General features: G+C 51.7%; 2 protein-coding genes across 31 annotated transcripts in view; one reads left to right on the top strand and one right to left on the bottom strand.

Annotated features, from left to right (window-relative positions):
- The window catches only part of Fanca (FA complementation group A), a 51640-nt gene extending 45008 nt beyond the window's left edge, over nucleotides 1-6632 (top strand). For 11 of the 25 annotated variants that reach the window (XM_063247848.1, XM_013149504.3, XM_013149514.3 and 8 more), the window contains 12 exons: nucleotides 176-324; nucleotides 581-701; nucleotides 1731-1796; nucleotides 1887-1991; nucleotides 2748-2860; nucleotides 3668-3806; nucleotides 4685-4747; nucleotides 5214-5319; nucleotides 5735-5810; nucleotides 5977-6157; nucleotides 6237-6329; nucleotides 6418-6632. In XM_063247848.1, coding sequence (XP_063103918.1) covers nucleotides 176-324; nucleotides 581-701; nucleotides 1731-1796; nucleotides 1887-1991; nucleotides 2748-2860; nucleotides 3668-3806; nucleotides 4685-4747; nucleotides 5214-5319; nucleotides 5735-5810; nucleotides 5977-6157; nucleotides 6237-6329; nucleotides 6418-6519 — 1314 coding nt within the window. In that variant the 3' untranslated portion in view covers nucleotides 6520-6632. Of the gene's footprint in view, nucleotides 1-175; nucleotides 325-580; nucleotides 702-1730; nucleotides 1797-1886; nucleotides 1992-2681; nucleotides 2861-3667; nucleotides 3812-4684; nucleotides 4748-5213; nucleotides 5320-5734; nucleotides 5811-5976; nucleotides 6158-6236; nucleotides 6330-6417 lie in introns of those variants that run through there. The other 14 variants (XM_013149555.3, XM_013149493.3, XM_013149489.3 and 11 more) reach the window with 14 other exon arrangements.
- Znf276 (zinc finger protein 276) overlaps nucleotides 1-19908 on the bottom strand; it is a 28419-nt gene extending 8511 nt beyond the window's left edge. Inside the window, exons 1-11 of one of the 6 annotated variants that reach the window (XM_063247863.1) lie at nucleotides 19716-19908; nucleotides 18629-18932; nucleotides 18224-18270; nucleotides 17526-18137; nucleotides 16586-16664; nucleotides 15445-15528; nucleotides 9414-9524; nucleotides 9272-9347; nucleotides 8786-8903; nucleotides 7226-7325; nucleotides 6548-7153 (exon numbers count right to left, since the gene is read on the bottom strand). In XM_063247863.1, coding sequence (XP_063103933.1) covers nucleotides 6883-7153; nucleotides 7226-7325; nucleotides 8786-8903; nucleotides 9272-9347; nucleotides 9414-9524; nucleotides 15445-15528; nucleotides 16586-16664; nucleotides 17526-18137; nucleotides 18224-18270; nucleotides 18629-18932; nucleotides 19716-19908 — 1995 coding nt within the window. In that variant the 3' untranslated portion in view covers nucleotides 6548-6882. Of the gene's footprint in view, nucleotides 1-6547; nucleotides 7154-7225; nucleotides 7326-8785; nucleotides 8904-9271; nucleotides 9348-9413; nucleotides 9525-15444; nucleotides 15529-16585; nucleotides 16665-17525; nucleotides 18138-18223; nucleotides 18271-18628; nucleotides 18933-19715 lie in introns of those variants that run through there. The other 5 variants (XM_003461195.5, XM_063247865.1, XM_063247866.1 and 2 more) reach the window with 5 other exon arrangements.
- Between the last annotated feature and the right edge of the window lie 392 nt (nucleotides 19909-20300).

Genomic DNA, 20300 nt, shown 5'->3' with positions numbered 1-20300 from the left:
ACATTGTAATACACAATTTCCATGGTGGCTTCTCCCCCGAACCCATTTCTTAGGTCTCTGACTATGGCTGAGGACCGTCTGCTTTCATTCTTGGGGATGAAAAACATACTTGGAAACCAGAAAAACTTGGAAACCAGAAAAAGGCTTGTGACTTCCTGGCTTTGCTCTCTTCCAGGAGATGGCTGCCGACCTTGAACTTGGGTGTCCTGTCTCTCAGGGACACTTTGTCTTTGGGGTGTTTCACAGACGGCTTGAGGCCCTGTCAAGTGAGAGAGGTGTGGCTGACAGCCTCTGGAGACAGCAGGAGATCCTCATGTGTAAACGGTTTGTTAACTTTTCATTTCTGAGACAAAAACCTTACACTCAAAGAAAGAAAGGGTTATCTCACAGTTTGTGTCTGTTTTAGTCCCTAATTGGCTGTGTCCACATGTCTCTACATGACTTGGAAAAGGCCTGGGCCAGGGCAGTGGGCTCTACAGAGCAGAACTCTGGTTCTGACAGAATCGAGGGTCTCAGGGAGCTAGGGAAGGCATGTGGGGTATGCTGGGCCCTCACTGCTGCTATGGCCCTTGCTTGCCAGGCTGCTGCTCCACCTGCCTCCCTCTGTTCTCCTTGGCAAACTACACGCTGAGGAGCCTGCCATGCCCAGCTGTGAGGAATTCTTCTACCTGGTCAACTCTGAGCTGGTGGGTGCTGTGCAGGTAGCTGTGGGGCTGGGGAGAACACCCCCAGGTCTGAATGTGGGTTGGGGAAAGGAAGCCCAGGGGGGCCATGCCTAGAGCGCTGAGAGCTGAGAGTTATGTGAAGAGTCCTCTTCCGATAGCCCAGCCAAGGTGTTGGCAAGCCACAGCTCTGGGCTGAGATGGCTTTCTTCAGTGTCTACACCTCCAGGGAATTGCCCTAGGCTTTTAATGCTTTGGACTTGAGGTATTTTGCTTGCTACCTGTTGCTTTATTTCCAGTTCTGATGAATTTCACCTGCCACCCACCTAGAAGCCTACCCCGTAACCCTGATTCATTCATTCATTGTAGACATTGCTAGTGTAACCTGCAAAAGAAAAGGCACTGCCCCATCTTCACTGTCAGAGATGAGTGTGTCACAGCTTCCTGCACTCAGGGAAGCAGTTTCTGCAAATGATGAACTTTTTCCTATTTTAAAGTCTACAAGTATAGCCAGGCAAGGTGGGGTTATGCCTATAATCCCAGCTCTCTAAGGATCACAAGTTTGAGTCCAGTTTGAGTTATTTAGCAAGACTCAAAATACAAAAAAGCTGGAGTTGTAGCTCAACATGAAGGTCCTGCAAATTGTCAATAGTACCACCACCCCTCCAAAAAATGCTGGAGCTCAGGCTACACTTCAGCTGTGCATGCAGCACTGAGAAGTTAGCAGAAACGCAGAGGAAAAGAGATCAGTGAGAGCCTTGAAAATTCATAATAGTTTCTACATTCTCAATGTAGGTTCTTTGCCTTAACACTCAGAATGGGTCGTTTGAGTGCTCAAGTGAGAAGTGTAATGCCGGATTAGCAGAGTCGGATGAAACAACAGAGCTACCCTCCCCAGCCGCCTGCAGCCCTGTCCGAGGACCACAGTGGTGGGCAGGGTGGCTGTAGGCTCAGCAGCACTGGTTGGGCTGAAGGCCAAGTCCTTCAAGAGCCTGGAGGCACGCTGCTGCTGGCCTAACTCTCATCCTGCTAGCCCCTCCCTCACAGCCTTGTTGATATGCTTCACAGAGAAACTTCTGCAGCCACGGTGGCGCCCTGAGCCTGACCCATGACATCACCGTCCACTTCTTTAGGGTAATATTTCCCTGGCATCCTGCAGATCTCCCCAGAGCCCTATGGGTTCAGACCCAGCTGTGTGGGCATCTGGCATGTTCCCTGCCACAGGGGCTCCTGAACACCTGCTGCCGCAGCCTGGATCCCTCACTGACTGTCAACCTCACCCTGGCCAAGTGCCAGGCTAGATGCCCTCTGATGGTGACCTCAGCACTGGTAAGCCTGGCTGTCTGGGTGGACTCCATGAGAAAAGCTGTGGGTCATTCTGCGCTTCTGTTGTCTTTGTATAAGATGTGGGGCAGCTAGAACGTGTGCTTTAGTGGGACCATGTCCTCTACTCACATTTCCACCTCCCTGAGTCTGTCATCACTGCAGATAGCACAGAGCCCATGGGCCTTGATGTCACAGCCTGTCATGTACTGAAGGCTACATGGCTGTGGCCTCACTGCCCCCTGGAAGCAGCCACCTGTCTGTGTGTGCTATCTGCGTACTCCACATCTGGGCACAGGCTTTAATTCCCTGTCCTCCTATTGTAGCCAGGCATCCAGGGGCCTCCTTTGAGGTAAGGTAGCCAGGTCCAGTGGGTCCCAACTTCCTTCTACCCAGTGGGTGTCTCCCTGTGTTTAAGACACCAGCTCTCTGTGGTGTGTGCGTGGGGCCTGGTGAACCCATCATAAATGGGGTGGGTGCACATGGAGACTGGGCAGGTTAACCACAGAGTATTGCATCAGGTAGGGCCCTTCCTGTCCTGGGGAACAAAATACCCCAAGGAATTGTTTTGAGGCTCAAATGAGGGCAGGAAGACACTGATGGCTATTAAGTGGTGGGATCCCTGGCCTGCTGGTGGCAGGCTCTGTTGTGATGGCCATGGGTGGCCACTTACTGAAGCTTTTCTGATCTTGGGAGCTGGAGCTGGTCCAAGCACAGCCGGATTAGCAGCCCTAATCCAGTTCCTGGTGACTTTTCTCCAAGTTGTGGTGGTCAAGCCTGGAGCCAGTGCTATGCAGTCGTTGGCGAAAGTTTGGCCAAGGCAGGCTGCCTCACGAACTACAGAGGCTGCAAGAGGCTCATCAGTTTGCCCATAGGTAAGTGCTAGACATAGGTAGGTCAGCAGCCCAGGCTGCTCCTGGAGCTAATCTGTTTACATGTGTGTCTGAGGTTCTAGCCTCAGATCTGCGTACAGGGGAGGACTTGGCCAATGGGCTCTGTCTGAATAGCGACTCAGGAATGCTGGTGCACACTGGCTTCAGCAGCTCTTGCTCTAGAACAGCTGACCCTGGGCTACTACCTAGCCTAAGGGCCCAGGATGGGCGGCATCAGTGTCAGGGTGCCAGTCCTCAGCCTTCCTGTGAAGACAGGCAGCTGCCCATGCTATTTGACTTGCTCTGCCAGGAACGCCTTCCTTGGTGAATGGTTTCAATCCCTGATGCCTCTGGGACTCCCCAGGAGTCAGGGTGCCTAAAACCTCAGCAGGCAGAAGGGAAACGGGTAGGCCTTGCTTGACAATCTAAACTCATAGAAACAGATCAGACTGCTTAGTTTCTTAAATCCTTGAGATCTATTTCATATTTCACCCAGCTCTTACCCTGCTAGAAATAGGGGCACCACACATGGTAGAGCTGTACCCACTTTGTTTAGTCTTCTAGATCTGACCCAGTCAATCTCCCCATAGTAAGCTGTCTAGGACTGGACCTGCCTCAGTGCAGCATGTCAACCTGCCTGCCAAGTCCTGCAGAGCCAGGGCTCTTGAGGAAGCCTCTTTGTGCTCTCTGCTAGAAGGATGGCCTCTTGCTGCCAGGCAGAAGTGTGCAGAGCCAGTGGCAGGCAGGGGACAAGGGTCAGTTCCTCTGAAGTGGCTATAAGGTCCTCCAGTGATAGGTTCTGTGTCCCAGCTTCTTCTCCCCAGACTCGACTTCTGCTGCCCCCACCCCCGCCTGGGTCTCTGCTGCGGCACTACACTTTGAAGTCCAACGAGTCGGGAAGGACAATGCAAGGAGACTGCTGAAGAAGCTGGACTGCGTGAGAGAGGAGGCAAGGCATGCCATACGTGTGCATTTTTTCTTTAGCAAGCCAATCTCTTTTATCAGTGCACTTCTCAGTGTTTTCTTGATGGGCTTTGCTTTTCCAGGAGCAGACAGGAGGTTCAGTGTTCTCAACACTGTATTTGGAAGTAAAACTGAGTTTATAGTGTGAGTAGGGCTCAGGTGTCCTAGTATGCTTCCCCTTGAAGTGGCCTGTTGAGCATTCCTCCACCAGCTGTTGGTGTATGGACAGGGCACCATCCTGTACCCCAGGGCCACTCAGCACTGGAGCTCAAGTTGTGAGGCAGCACGTATGGACCAGTGTGGGAATGAGGAAGGGGCTATTCCCACCCGAGACAAGGACTCCAACCCATGCATTGGCCCCAGGAGCCCCACTGCACAGAGCCTGAGTCCTCTGTGAGGGGCACAAGGTGCAGCAAGGACTTCCTGAGTGAAGGTCAGAGAACAGGATGTACTATCAGTGAGCACAAAGCAAGCTGGGGGTGACCCAGACTGCTGAACACAGGATGCATGTATCAGCCCAGTTAATGCTGCAACCCAGAGCCAAGGTCTGTCCCTAGAATACACTCTGGGATGGATCCATCTGTGGTTATGATCAGGCTGCTGTGTGTGCTTCTGTGAGTAGCAGTTTCTGTGGCTCTCGCCAGGCCTGTGTAAGACATCTGGGCTCATGGTTCCAGCAGAAAGGCTTACAAGGCCCCCAAGTTCACCTATTCCCACTCTCTGCTGGCAGTCATGGGTTCTCATGCTGTTTTCACGTGTGGCCGGGCTTGTCTCCCTAAGCAGCCTGGGGTGCTAGCTCCCAAGGACAGGCTGGGCTCACTGGAACTGCGTGCTTCATGCAGTAACTGGCTGTTTCCTCTACAGCTCTTGGCTCCTTTCTTTTTCTTCTCCTTGCTCAGCCTGCTGTCATCACACCTGATCCCAAGCGTAAGTCCGATGCTGCGGGTAAGGTAACCCTTGCTCCACACCTGGTAGGTCAGGCTGCTGGGACTTGTGCCAGACCCACTTACCTGGAGTCAGGTATCACAGGGGACGTGTCTGCTGCTCAGCTCCTGCGTCATATTTCAGAGTTTGGTGCAGTGACCTGGGTGTGTGCACCTCAGTGGCCTGGTGGTCCCTCTGACCTAAGCCTCTTCATTCAGAGCACAATGTGACACTTCCCATAGGTTGTCACCAGTTTCTAGACTGAACAAGTGATGCACACCTATAATCCCAGTAATCTGGGACACTAAGGCAAGGTGGGTCACAAGTTTGAGTCATGCCAGACAACAAAGCAAGCACTTGTCTCAAAACAAAAATATTTAAAAGGATGGTGGAGCTGAGGACATAGCCTGGCATCTGGGTTCAGTCCTGTCACATGAACACGAAGGGCTTCTTGTTCTGTGGGTCACAGGCCATAGCTGACTCACTGATGGCCCTGGAGGTCTGTGCAGAGATCCTCGCTTGTCTGGAGAGGAGGAAGCTGCCCTGGCTGGGACTTTTCCAGTTGGCTGAGACAGGTGAGAAGCCAAGTGAAGTCTGACATAGAGGGGCATGTAGACAGTGACTGTCACTGTCCTTAGGAGTGAGGCCTTGTGGTAGATCCCAGGAGCATAGAAACGGGGAGAACCTTCCTTAGGCCTGATTTTGATTTATATACTTTGCTAAGTTTATGAACTGCAGCTTAGCAGGGGTACACTCAGTGCCTACTTATTCACAGCAGAACCCCTTGGAGCACCGTGAGGCCCAGGGCTGCTGATCATCCCATGCAAATCCACATATACACGGTGTGGGCATCCAGTGTGCTCACTCTAGTCTCTGCCCTCCTATGGGACATCACCCCCATCTTCCTAGTAACTAATTGGTTGTCCTCAGCATGAGGACGCATCCCTATGCTATCACCATACAGAGCTCTGAGTGTTCCTGCTCTTGCAGATGCTGGGCTGGGTCACCTCCTCCTCCACTTGGCTCCTGATCAGCATACCAGGTTGCTGCCGTTTGCCTTCTATAGGTGATGACCTGCCACCTGCTCCTCGAGGGATGCAGTCAAGCATGGGCTGGGGGTGGGCATGCCCGTGGGAGGGGTGGGTACCTGTGCAGTCCCAGCCAGTCCTTGCTGACCTTACCAGCAACTGGGCATCTTCTCTGTCCCAATGGCTCCTGGCCTGGTCACACAGTCCTTGTTCTAGGCTCCTCCCCTACTTTGATGAAGCTGCTACTATCATGGATGAGGGCTTCCTGCGTGTTGCTGTCGACATGTACCTCCAGCTGGTCCAGCTCTTCGTGGGAGGGGAGACCACTGCAGTGTCAGCCCTAATTGGCAGAAGCTCACAGCTGCAGGGCCAGCCTGGGCCCCAGGTGAGCACCCAGTCTGGGGCAGCTCCTGCTGGAGAAGGTGGGTGCTGGCCCTGACCTGTGACTGCCATTTTCTCCCCAGGGGAGCTCCGTGGAACTGATAGCCAAAGCACGACTCTTCCTGCTGCAGATAATACCCCGGAGCCCACAAAAGAGCTTCTCAGGCATAACGAAGGTAACCCAGACACCCTTCTCTGGGCTGGGACACACATCAGGGCTCCCCTGCTGTCCCAGGGATTGAGCAGCAGTCTTTCCTCTCACAGCTGCTGGCTGGCCGAGCAGACTGCGACCCTGAAGTCACCAGTGCCCTCCTGCACAGGCACCAGTCTATGACCGGCGTGTACCAAGAACCCCATCTCTTTTGATATGGACCCATTATAGGACCAGCCTTGCTCCTTTGTAAATAATTTATTACAAGCATCACAAGGAGCTCCTGTTGTACTAGAAAGTGGATTACAAGTCTCCTTGATTGCTTTAATTGGTAAAAGGAATCAATTATTCATAATCTCTGTCTGGCCCCAAATAGCCAAGTGTTATAGGAAAAGAAACAGCTGGTCCCAAAGCAGAGAACAAAAAAGCAACATGAAGCACAAACCACACCCACCTGCACCACAGAGTATGGGAAGCCCTGACTCCACAGAGCAAGCAGCAGGGAAACATCTTCAGAGCTAGTGTCTTGCCCGAGTTCATACTACTGGACGTGCCTGCTGCCCACCTGTAGTCAGTCCTCAGGTGGGCTCTGGCTTCACTGCCTGGCCTTCCGTGATCCCAGGAGGGCTTGGGGGCCCAGGAGGTGGCTCTGCCTCCAAGGACAGGGTCTTGTCTTGTGTCTGTGTCAGAGGGTGGACCATGGACATGTGCACATTGAGATTGTGTGCCTTTTCAAACCGCCGGCCACACTGATCACAGGCAAAGTCCAGCTCTGTCTCTGCCTTGTGCTTGGTCATGTGATACTTGAGGGATGCCCGCTGCCTGCACTGGAAGCCACAGACTTCACACCTGTGGGGCAGAGGCAGTGAGGAAGGCCACTTGTGTGTCCCAGTCCCCTAGAGGAGCCCTGTGCACACTTACTGCAGTGGCTTGGCTCCTGAATGGCGCATCTGATGGACAAGAAGGTGCTTCCGCTGCTTGAAGGTCTGCCCACACTCATCACAGATGTAGTTCCGCACCTCTAGGGACAGAGAGGGAGTGAGCCTAACACTCACCCTGGAAGGGGCAGTGGTGGCAGTAACAAGAAGCAGTCTATGACATGGCCCCAAGCAGTTACAGATAAAAGACTAATGAAAAGACTTCTAAATTTCATTAAGAAAGACTTCTAAAGAGCCTAAAAATATTGAAACTAAAACAGACAAACCAAATTTAGAGAGAAACCAAATTGCAAAGTTTAAAGATCACTGATCCCCTCAGCAACTTTCTGGCCACTTGGGGCTGGGTAGCCTACTAGTTGGAAAGCAGCCCCTTTGCCTTTCTCAGTAAACCTATGGCCATGCCCTAAGGCACAAACCCATGATACCTGTGATGCTTTCCATGCCCAGGTTTTGTGCTATAGCATCACCTCTTTAGAAAGCTAAGCTGTGCATGGTGGCACATGCCTGTAATCCTAGCACTTGGGAGGCCAAGGCAGGAGGATTGTTGTGAGTTCAAGACCAGTCTGGGCTACACTTTGTAAGGCCAGCCTGAATTGCAGAGAAAGCCTTGTCTCAAAAAAGAAAACTAGGGGACTGGAGATTTAGCTCAGCAGCATAAGCACCTGCTTTGCAAGCAGGCAGTCGTGAGTTCGATCCCTGGTACCGATAAAAAGGAAAAAGACCAAAAAAAGAAAACTAAGTGACAATGACTGTGGCCTAGCAAGCATCTGACCTAGAGAAATCCTTTTGGGGTACTAAAAGTAAAAATTCAGAAGTAACTGGAGAATAACGTGACAGGAAAATGGCCCACAGCTGGTTTAGCTGAGAAACCCCCAGGTACATGATCCACCAACAGATACGAACCACACTCACAGCTTGTGTATGGAGCACAGCTGCTGGCCCCAAGCACATGGCACAGGGTGCAACAGTGTGTACTTGGGCTTGGGCCAGAGGTGGGACTGTGATGAACACACCTGCCCAGGTGGAGACACACAAAGAAAAAGCTAGAAGAACAAATTCTTCAGGGTGGACAGCAGGGTGACTGCAAGGCTCTGACACCTGTGTGCTGTGTTTGTCACCATTTCTACAGTGCACACCAGTTTTTATACTATGAAAAGGTCTTTTTTTCTTGGTTGACTAATGAAACCTTATAGTGATCCTCCTGCCTCAGCCTCCTGGGATTATAGGTGTGGGCCCCCAAGCCTAACTATTGTTTGGAAAGACACCAGGAATTCTACCAGTCTGAACCTTCGCATCTTGCAGAAAAAACCGCTCCATGTGGAAGGTGTCTGCCCACCAAACACCTGTGGCAAGTACACACCTCCTTTCCTCATAATCTTGCAGCACCTGAGCTCATCTGCCTGGATACAGCCTCCAGCTATCCACCTGCTCCTGGGGCAGGGTTTCGATGGGTGCAGCAGGTGTTCCCTGTGGCTGGACGTGCTAGGGTCCCATGCCACCCACTCGGGCTAGGCCTCAGGGGAACTCCCTGGGGAGCAGGCACCTGTGTGGATAAGTTTCACGTGGCGCTGCAGGTATCTGTCGATCATGAACACCTTGTTGCAGCCAGGGTGCGGACAAGGCCTCTCTCGGACCTCCTCGTGATGCTCCTTGATGTGCTTCTGCAGGGGGACAAGCTGGCTGCTGTGTCTGGACCAAGTCTCGCCTCCCCAGGAGCTGTGAGCACCCTTACAGAAGGGTAGGTCCCACTCTGCAGTCCTAGTGCCCTAACCCAGGACCTCATGTATGATGTGCAAGTGCTTTAGCACTGACCTCTTCAGCCACCACTGGCTCCTCAAAGCTTCATTTAGAAGCGGCTGGGCTTCCAGGGAGCACCTCCAGAGCAGATAGCTGGCTCCCCATTGCCCAGGACAGTTGTGGCCCTGGCTGAGTCTCTATCAGCCAATGTGCACAAAGGTCCTCATGCAGCACCAGTCCTGCCTGGCCTTCTGCCCTCATACTGCCGGCCCACATGGTGCCCACCACTTACCTTCATGCCATCAGCCCCCCGGTACACGGCTGTGCAGCCCTGATAAGGACACTTGTAGATGGTGGGTAGCTCCTCCCTGTGAAACAGCACACGTGGAGGTGCCACCCTGACACACAGGCCACCCCCACACAGCAGCCCTCACCTCTCACACCGGAGCTTTTTCTTCCATCCAGGCTTGGGCCCAGGTTTCTTCCGCATTTTTGGTTCTTCAACCTTCTTGGCTTCTTTGCTTTCACTCTTCTTCCCAGAGATCCTAAAATACGAAGGAAGCACGCAGGTTCAGTGACATTTTCGATTTCCATGCAGCTGATTCTCATTTTGTACACCCCACTCCAAGCACTGAAGGATTTCTTAGGTCTGTGAAAACTGCCTGGGCCGTAACTGTTCCCACAGCACCACAGTGCAGGGCACACGGGCAAACACTGTTGCTGCCTAGGGCCAGTGCTGTGTCCCTACTCTGAGCACCAAGCATCGCCTGGAGACATGATGGGAAATAGCAGTCAGGAGCTCTAGAGTGGGCCTTTTCCCAGACCACCTCCCACCACAAGACAGTATCGTCTGCCTGCAGCCAGGGCAGAGCCATTGCCATGATGAAAAACTCAGTATTAGCTTGCTAGCTACCAGGCCAGCCAGGCTGGACTACAGCTGTAGGTGTCCTGCCACTGAAGAAGTTAGTAACGGAAGGCTGGGGGCTAGCTCAGTGGTGCACACGCAAGGATCCGGCAAACCTGCAGGATACAAAGATCACATAGTGGTAGTGTACACCTGTAATCCCCACCCTTGAGAGGCTGAGACAGGAGGATCACTGTAAGTTTGAGGACAGCCTGATCTACATAGGGAAACTGTTAAAAAAAAAAATGCTTATTTCTACACATTGATGAATGGTCCAAAAGAGAAATTTTATAATTTCTGGTGACAGCATTAAATTTTTAATTTTTGTGTGCTGGGAACTGAACCCAGGGCCTATGGTAGGTAAGTGCTCTACTACTGGGTGATATTCTCGGTTCTGTTATTTTTGTCTGTAGTTTTCTGCATCTAAAATTGTATCAACTGTTCTTCTGGTTTCTTCTTGCTGAACTGTTGGTCAAGAACCTTCACTACTATATGGAGAAACAGTGGTGAAAGTGGCACCCTGGTTCCATTCTTGACTTTGATGCTTTCAGTGCTTCAGCACTGAATGTGATGTCTACTCTTGGTTTCTGTGTGCTTGTCTTGTCTAGGAAATTTCCTTGTGGTACTGGCAGATTCCTTAAGTCACAGTGTCTAAAAGGAGAAACAAGTGTATACGTCTCCTTGTGCCTGGAGTGCACAAGGGTGGGGATTACAGGTGTGCACTGCCACTATGTGATGATCTTTGTATCCTGCAGGTTTGCTGGATCCTTGAGTGTGCACCCCTGAGCTAGCCCCCAGCCTTCTGTTACTAACTTCTTCAGTGGTAGGACACCTGGGTTCAGAACCCAGTACTGCAAAAATAAACACTTAAAACAGCCTTTTTAAGCCAGATGTATAAGCACATGCTGTAATTCCAACTCCTCAGGAGGTTGAGGCATAGGATAGTGAACCTGAGACCAGCCTGGGTAATGTAGAGTGACCAAAAAGAGAAATTGCCAGTGGCCCTATGTGATAACACCTGCCTGAAACTCCAGCACTGTGGAGGCTAAGGCAGAAAGACTGCAAGTTTGAGGAAAGCCTGGGCTAAGTAACAATCTCAAAGCCAAAATGAACTACACGGCAAGACCCTGTCTCTAAGGAGTGGGGGCTGGGGATGTACTTCAAAGCTAGGAGTGCCTGTGGTGTAATCCCCAGTACCACCAAAATAAATGACTTTCGTGTACATGTGCGTATGTGGTGGTACATGCCTATAATCCCAACATTTAGGATTCTGAGGCAAGAAGATTGCAAGTTGAAGGTCAGCCTGAGATACCCAATGAGATACAAATCCCAAGCTGGAGAACTCAAACTGTTTCCCAAACTTACTCCAAAGGTATGCTAGTTAAAACTGTTGGTGGTGTTAAACACAGGCAAAGTCCCATGGACTAAAGGAACTGAAACCAACAACACTCACACTGTCTCCTGAATCTCAGTGAGGACTCTAAGGCCATGTGCCTGGGGAGAGCCTCACCTCTTCGGCTGTGCTGAGGAGACTGGACATTCATATGGAGGAAAACCAAGCTGGGCTACTGCCTCACCGACACACACAAATTAAGTGAGTCAAACATGACCTAAGTCTAAAGGCTGAAACCTCTAAAACTGTTGTCTTTATGATACTGGATTTGGCAATAATCCCCTAAACATGGTATCAAACTCACAGGAAACAAAAGAAAAATAAGCAAACTGAACTGTATCAGTAGTTAGTGCTTTAATGCTGCCAAGATAGCGAATAGAATCCACAACTGTAAACCACATGTCTGATAAAAAGGGTCCTGAACACAGAAAAACTGCCCCAGCGAGGCTCGGTGATGCCTATAGTCTAGCTGCTCAGGAGTCTGAGGCAGGAAGACAGCTACTCAATGACTGCGGCTACTTCATGAAACCTGATTCCAAACACAACAGGGCATGGTAGCCCAAACTTCTAATCCCAAGTACTATGAGAGGCTGAGGCAGGAGGATCCAACTTGGGTGATTTAACAATTCAGCACAAACGTTTCAAAATAAAATTTTAAAAAAAGGCTGGTGGTGATGTACCTCAGCACAAAATCCCTGGGTTCAATGCTGTAGTAACACATACACAGAACAACACTCCCACAGCTCAACAGCAAAAAGCCAACTCAATTTAAAAGTAGACAAAAGAAGCCACTATGATGGAGCAAGCCTGTAATCCCAGCCCTTGGGAGGCCAAGGCAAGAGGACCACAAGTTTAATTCCAGTCTGGAAACTCAGTGTCTTAGCTAAGACCCTGTCTCAAAATTAAAAGGTTGGAGGCATAGATGTAGCTCCTTGTGATGATCCTGGATTTGATCCTCCATAGTAGGATAAAAGACTTGCTCTCAGGCATTATGTACTCTCTTCTAACCCTAGCAACACAGGAGGCTGAGGAAGAGTACACATTTCAGGCAAGCCTGGGAAACTTAGCAAGGCCTTGTTTCACAATAAACGGGGCCAGATGGGATGTACCTCAGAGGTAAAGCACCCTTCATGTCCTTCTCTACTACCAAAAACAAGAAGAACCTTGCTAAACTCTTTGAAGTAGCCATACAGATGACAAGTGGCCAGAAATCACAGGGGGAGGGACAGTGACCGTCAACAGTCATTGTGACCTGCAGATCACAACAAGGAGACAGCAGTAGAGTAACAACCAACAAAAGCAGGAAATGAGCTGGGCGTGGTGGCGCACACCTGTACTTCCAGCACTCTTGGAAGGCTGAGGCAAAAGTATCACTCTGAGTTCAAAGCCAGTCTGGATGAAGTAGTGAATTCAAGGCCAGCCTGAACTACATAGTGAGACCCTGTCTCAAAAAGACAAAAAAACACAAAAAAACAAAAAACGGGCAATGCTGACAGAGATGTAAAACCCTTTTGCACTGTTGGCAGCAAAGCAGGATGGTTCATTCCTGTGGGAAACAGAATGGTGGTTTCCCAGTAACTGAAACAAAAAATTACTATGTCATCTGTAACCTTTCTATTTTTTTTTCTTTTTTGGAACAAGGCCTCCACATGCCCAGGCTGGCAATGCCCCTAGCAGTGATGCCCCTGCCTCAGCTTAAGGAGTAGCTGGGATTCCAGGTCCAGCTCACAATTTCATTTAAAGTACATATCCTGAGAGTAAAAAAAGGGACTCCTGTCTGCACACCACTATTCTATCATGTTCACAGGAGCCAAAGATGCAATCCCAAACCACAAAGGAATGGATCAACCAGACGTAATACACATATCTATGCATATTCAGCCAGAAAAAGGAAAGAAGTTCTGAGACATGCTACAATACCGATGAACTCTAAGGTATGGTGCCAAGAAGCCAGCTGCAAAAGGGCAAATGCTGTGGCACCTAAAACGGACACTTAGATCAGTGGCTGCCAGGACCTGAGGAGTAAGGAAATTGTTGACTAATGGGTACAGTCACTGAGGTAATGAAATGTCTGCAAACCGAACAGTAATGCTGTGAACATCTGCCCACTTAAAGATAAAGCAATTTAAAACAAATGTTTTAAGGAGCTGTTGTATTCCTCAAAGGATACTAAAAACCTTTTGGGTGACATGCTGGCTGCTCCTCTTCTGTCTAGACTGTCCACTGTCCCCTCCTGGCCTGGCCTTTCCTGTCAGGGACTGGCCAACTCCTCCACACCAGACCACGTATTTCTTGAGCAAGAGGCTCCAGGAAGCCTGCAGGCCCTGTGCAGGGGGACACGCACCACCCCCTGGCTGGCCTGTTCCCTCAAGGTGCAGGCCCGGGTCTTCTCTGCCTGGCAGCACAGTGCTCAGACCAGTGTATCACAGAAGGCTCCGTCTGCCAGAATTCTGTCTCAATTTGGAGACAGGAAGAAGACAGAAGAAGACACAGGCTGGGGCTGTTCAGGGACTTGTCCTTGCAAGTTCCCATCTGGTACTCACGATAGCATTGAGGGACCATGAAGTCTCCACCTCAGTGCACATTATGGTCACTATAGGCTTGTGTCCACAACTCCTGGTCCTATCTCCTATAGGGTGCAGTTTTCACTAAAATAACCCTTTCATAAACCTCGTAAATGGGTCCCAATTCAGGGACCAGAGATTTAGCCCAGAGCATAAGCACCTGCCTGGCAAATGTGAGTTAATGAGTTTGATCCCTGCTATCCTCCACCCGCCCCCAAAAGAAAAAAAGAGTCCTAGTTCAGAGCACATGTCTGTAATCTCAGCTACTTGGATAGCTAAGGTTAGATGATTACAAGTTCTAGCCTAGCCAAAGAAACTCAGGAACACCCTGTGTCAAAATATAATTTTAAGATGCAGATATAGCTCAGCACATGCGAGGTTTAATACTTAAAAAAAAAAGAAAAAAGAAAAAGCAAGCTGGTGTCTGTCTGTATCCTAGAGATCCCAGAAAGGCCAGTGAGCAATGCACCAGAGCATGCCATTCTCCTCAGCAGCAGGGGCTCAGCAGAGCACTCCCTCAGCCTATCCCTGGAAAGGGAACCCAATCTGATCTCTGGATGCCAGTACAACCACTTCAGCCACTTCAGACTGCTGGCAGCAGAAACAGACTCCAGACTGCACCAAGACTGACACTCAGTCTACATCTCTTCATGGCAGCCCAAGTCTGCAAACAGCCTTGTGTCCTGGGAACAGGCCTCAGCTGGCACTGACATTGCTGCTTGGCTTCCAGCTGGTTTATTGTCCACTCCAAGGCCAGCGACAGCACTTCTGGCTTGGTCCTGAGTTCCTCTCTCCCTGTGTCTCCTCCTCTCCATCTCTCCAGGAAGAATGTGTGTACATGAGTAAAGGAAGCCAAGCTTATCTCTCAGTCTTTGTTATGAGGCTTTTGTGACTGACAGCATGGTACCCAGCCCCTCTTGCTCTCTGAATTTCCCAGTACTATGAAATGCTCAGGAGCATTTGATGACCAATTCAGTTTATCACCCAGCTGTCATGTATTTTGGGCCCTCCTGGCACAAGGTTGAGAGGAGAGACACAAATGAAACCTAGCTCTCTTTGCCAGGACTCTATATCTGACTGGAGGAAAGGAAATCTGAAAAGGGAAGGTCAAAGCAAAGTTGCATAGTAAGGAAGCAGACTGTAGCTGACTGACTTTAATGCTTAGTGTGAGTCAGAGTTGAGTGGTTCCTGGGAAGAATGGTTGGGGTGGGGGCCCAGGAAACACTGGGAAAAGCACTGGCATAGGACCACAGCATTTTTCTAGAGTAAGGCCAGATCTGGTCAGCAGGGCTGCCTGCCATGTCATGGTGACTGGGAACAAGCTGTGAGCTGACAGGAGGACTCTGCGTAGCCAAGGGGACTTCTTTCATGGACTCTCACCTGGCTACATGGCTCTGCCATCCACCCTCTTGGCTCACTCAGAAGCTCACTTACTCACTGGGCTTTTGAGGTTGCGCCAAAGAAGCAACAGGAAGTGAACTAGACTGTAGACCTGGATGCAGAAGTCCACAACTCATGCTCAGCTCCTAGTACCAATCCTTAGGCTTCCCTCTAAGGTCCCACCCGATCCTATGTGCCTGTGGCAGACAGAACAGCACCCTTACTTTTTTTCTGGGTAAGGCTCAAAAGACTCATCCGAAGACTGTGCATTTTGCTTCTTATCATTTTCATCTTCACTCAGGAAGTCTCTAGGAAAGATGAGAGAACTTTCAGCAGAGGCTGTTGGGCTGGACTGGGCAACAGATCCAAACAGAACTCCTAGCTCCCACAGCCATCTCCTGAAAGTGTTATAAAACTCAACTTTCTCAAAACTCTAATCCCATTTCCTAACAAAAGTGCAAGTCAGAGTCACTAAAACTGAACAAGCTGATAACCACCCGCCGCCCAAGGCATGCTCGCCTAGAGCCAGGATCCAAACAGCAAAGAGCTTTCTATGGGGCCAGGTAGATGTGGAGATTCAGAGGAAGTGGGCTTCCAGGCAGGTGGACTTTGATGTCACTACTTCAACAGGAATAGGACCAGGACCAAAGCACCTATTAGGCTGACAGGTTCCTTGGCAATCATTTTACCGTTCACAAAGGCAGCCCAGCGCCTACCTGGCAAGTGTGAGGTCCTGAGTTCAATTCCCAGTAATAAATAAATAAATAAATAAATAAATAAATAAATAAAACAGGAATTGCTATTTGGTCCCTGTTGGGCAGCAGGCAGAAGTAGGCTATCAAGCCCACAGTGACCCCAACAAGCCATGACCTGCCTGGGCAGAGGAAGGCCTGAGGCTGCTGGCAGTCACCCTTGGGTCCCCCAAATAATAAGGGTGCAGCTGCATCCTGCCAATGCCATAGAGCAGGCAGACACCAATCCCGATGGCTCTTGTTCCAGAGCCAACAGATTCTGATGCTGCCCTTCCCTTCTGAGTGAGATCTGCTTCAAGTCCCAACAGCACCACCACCAAAGGGTAGAACCTTGTGTGCTCATCCTAAAGATATCTGCAGTGGACACAAAAACAAAGCCTTTAAGGAGATAAGCAAGTGGTAACAGAGGACCCAAGCCCAGGGCTCTGACTGGGCTAGGCTGGGCTGTACTCCCTTGCAGTGGCACGAGGGGGGAACTTCAGGACCCAGGAAGCTCCAGTCAGGACAAGGAGCAGCCTTTCCTCCCAACCTCAGAGGCCAGCAGCCCTGAGGGTAGCTGAGTCTGGTTTTTGAAGAAGAAATATTAGGCTATTTAAACCCACTCTTCTCTCACCCCTCAGAAAGGTCACTGAACTCGTCTTTTACCCGATCATCCGAAGTTGAAGATGGAACCTGCTTCTCACCCAATTGCCCTGGGAAACAAAGAACAGACTCCTGTTACCAAAAAGAGCACACGAGTGCCTCACCATCAAGGCAGGCCCAGTCTGATGACACAGCCTGCCTTACAGTCCAGGGGTCACTCCTTGGCCTCAAACATCACACCATCCTGGCCCAACCCCACACAAGCCCATGTACAGTATCCAACCCACTGTGCCACCACCATGTCCACAGACACCAGTAGCACTACAGAGCAGGAACCCTGAGACAATTACCCCTTACTGACTCAGGTCATCATTCTTGAGGGGCACACTGTTCTTGATGTGGATGCTTTGAGACATTTTTAAGGTGATTGTTATCAAAATATCATACACACAGCTGACAAAGCTAAGTAATCCATAGAACTCCATCCCCGGAGGTCCTCTCTGGAGCTGGGGAGTCTCATCTGTACACCTCTGTTTAGCTCAACACCTGGGCACCTGCACACAGGCCAAGTGAGCATCTGCAAGGATAGGGACAAGGAAAGATGCACACAGAAGGCCAAGGAGGCAGAAAGCCAGGCCTAGGGCCTCTAACATGATGTCCATGAGCAGCTGTGCACATATCACAATATGGTGCAAACAGGTGGGGTCCACCCTTGCCTCCTCTCCTCCGCCAGTCAGAGGAGCTTCCACCCTGGCCCCCATCAGTTCACTAGCCAGCTGGCCAAAGCCCAGTGCATGACCTGCAGCTGGTCCAAAGCAGCTCTCTCATTCTCATCCCCCATGTCCAACAGGGTCCCATTCTTCTCTCTCAGTCCCCTCTGCCACAGTATGGCCTTAGAGGTATGTGTCTTTGCACAAACTGAAGCAAGGACCTGTGTCAGAGGAGAGGACTGGGTCAGCTGGAGGCCTCACCTGCCCTCAGATGCTTTGAATATTGCAGGCTGAAGAAGTACTGAGCCCTGGTGCTCACACAGCACAGCTGATCCCTAGCACGGTGAAGACAACTCTTCTTTGTTAAAGAATCAACCCCACTCATGAACGCGAGATCCTGGTCTAGCACAGACCAAAGGTATCTCCTACCTGGGGCCTCACTTGGGGGGAGGCTTGGCTGAGGTGGTGGGCCTGGCCTAAGCCCCACAGAGCTGCCATCTGAAGGTGGAGCTGTATCCACACTGGGCAGAATCTTGGTCTCAGTCCCAGTCATGCTTCCTCTGCCCTGGGAGATCTGGGGGACAGCCCCAACAGGGTCAGACTCCCGGTTCTGGATGAGCCATGGTGCTGTCTCCTTGTCCCACGGCCACTTGACTGCCAATGCATTGTCCAGCAAGAAGGCTCTGCAGCTGGAATCGGTATCCATTGTGTAGTCGTGGCCCTGATCGCAGCCCCATACTGCCTGGATGATGCCACAGTACTCGGAGGACAGTGTTCTCTGAAGGCTGGGCAGGGCCCCACAGCTGGCAGCATGTCCGTGTACCCACCCCACTAAGCCATGCAGGCACCGGGGAGTCGAGGTGATCAGATCCACTGAGAAGAGTCAACAAGGAAGTCAGCCCCTGGGTTGGCCAGCTCACAGCCCACCCCTGGAACTCCCACACCAGAACCAGACTCACCCAGACACACTCCCTCCTCCGCCGCCATGGTGGGCTGAGCACCAACCCTGCAAAGGATCAGGGCGGCTATGAGGAGGAATCAAAGGCCCATAGAGTGTCTTGTCTATGAGCCTCTGGAGGTCTCAAGTCTCCCTAAGTGTCTCCACTGGAACCGTCTACCAGGAGCCCTGTCTCCTTCCCTTCTATGGCTGCCTTTAACCCAGAGAACCCAAAACAACCTTGCCACCCCCAGCATCTACATTCATACTCATCTACCAGCAGTACTGTGTGTGGGTACTGATGCTGGCTTCTACAGAGTGGACACAGCCTGTCCACCCAACCCTGAGGTTCCTACCACAGGACATCCTGCCCCTAGAGCAACACTCAGCACATAGGGTGCTCCTGAATGATCCAAAATATGCCTACTTTGCATAAGACTTCCGCTGGGCTGTTGGGGACACGTTGACCCTCTGCAAGAAGGACCTGAGGAGGCTGTGACACTGGTAGAACTGGGCATGGCAGCTCTTGCAGACAAACTGGGACAAGGATGGGTCCTGGTGCACAGCCACACCCAGTAGGTGCTGGAAGTCCCTGACGAAGACAGGCTCTCCTGGGGAAGGTTTCTCTGAGCTGTCCCCGGATGCCCTGTCAGAGATGCTGCGGAGACTCCGTGAGGAAAACTTCCCGTGGCAAAGGCGACAGTGCCCCGTGGCAAGAGCCCGGCCTGTTCCTGGGCAAAGTAAATGTCAAGAGTTGCCAAGTGAGCCTGGTTACTGAGCACAGGACACTCATACAAGTTCTGGGTCGGTTTGCGCTTGCACCCTGAGGCCCATGCTCCCCAACCAGCCTCCTCACCTGGAGGAGACGTGCCCTCCCGGGACCACCCTGGTTCCCTCAAAGTTAGACCTTAGGAGCTGGGTTCAGCACAACATTCTGCCTTTGGAGGCCCGCTGGCTCAAGAAACCTTCCAAAGAACTCTAAGTGCCTTTATGATGGTGGACTCCGTTTCTGCTCACACCATCCTTATGAGGCCAGAAATAAAATCGTTGCTTCCAGCCCAGTTGTGCTGCCCACCCTCGGTTTTCTATCTGCCGACTGTGCATGTCATCTCTCTCCTGCCTCTAGAACTAAACGTAGTGAGCGCTCAGAAGCAGTCCGTAAGCGGCAAAGTGTTACACAATGCAGGGGAAGGGTACTGCGCTAGCTGCCCCAGTCTGCTGCTTAGACACACAGCTCGCGTAGCCTTCCGCACATCTTTCGGGCTGCTTTTAACCCAAAAGAAACAGGTCCAAAGAGACCAGGCAGCGATGCCAAGAGCACACTCACAAAGAGGACCAACCCTATACCTGTATAGCTTTCGCTCAGGCTCTGAACCCCAGCGAACTCAGGACACAAAAAGACTGGCGTCTGACCACGGCCGTGGCTAGAGGGGCTGGGTATGGCTCAGAGCAGCCCAGTCGTGCGTTACTTGGGCGCCAATGGCGCAGGCTCGAGGGACGCTGGTCAGACTCACCTGCCTCGTCTGCGCCGTCCTCGACGGGATCCCCGCAGGCCCGTGCCGAGCCCCAGCCAAGCCGCGCCGCCGCCGCCAAGGTCTCCGCACCGTCGCCACGGGCTGGGCGACCCCGCACGCGACCGCTGCCCGCTCCTCCGCGCTGCCGTGCCAGCCCTGGCGACAGGAAGCGGCCGAGCCGGTCTCGCTTCATGGCGGCTGCAAACGCAAGAGCCGGCAAAGGGCTGCTCGGGGCAGCTCGGCTCCGCCCCGCTATGCTGGCTCAGTTCCGCTCAGCCCCGCTCAACGGTGTGCGGCTTAGCTCGCTCGGCTCTGTTCGGCCCCACTCGGTCCCGCTCGTCTGCTTGCTTGGTTCCTCTCGGAACCGTCGCATCTGCCCGCTCGGTTCCTCTCGGTTCCGCTCGGCCCCTCTCAGTTGTGTCCGCTCAGGAACGTTCAGTTCTGCTCGATCCACTCCGCCCTGCTCGGTCCCAGGTGACTACGTGCCCAGAGGGACTAGACCCCGCAGCTCGGCGAACCTCAGCGCGCCGCGAAGGGAGGGCGGGGCGCGGCAGAGCGGAGAGCGCGCCCTCTCAGGCCTGAGGG

Source organism: Cavia porcellus, unplaced genomic scaffold (assembly GCF_034190915.1).
Source record: "Cavia porcellus strain 051 isolate PalLab524CR breed Dunkin Hartley unplaced genomic scaffold, mCavPor4.1 scaffold_4, whole genome shotgun sequence".
NCBI lineage: Eukaryota > Metazoa > Chordata > Mammalia > Rodentia > Caviidae > Cavia > Cavia porcellus.
This window is presented reverse-complemented; position numbering and strand designations above follow the sequence as displayed.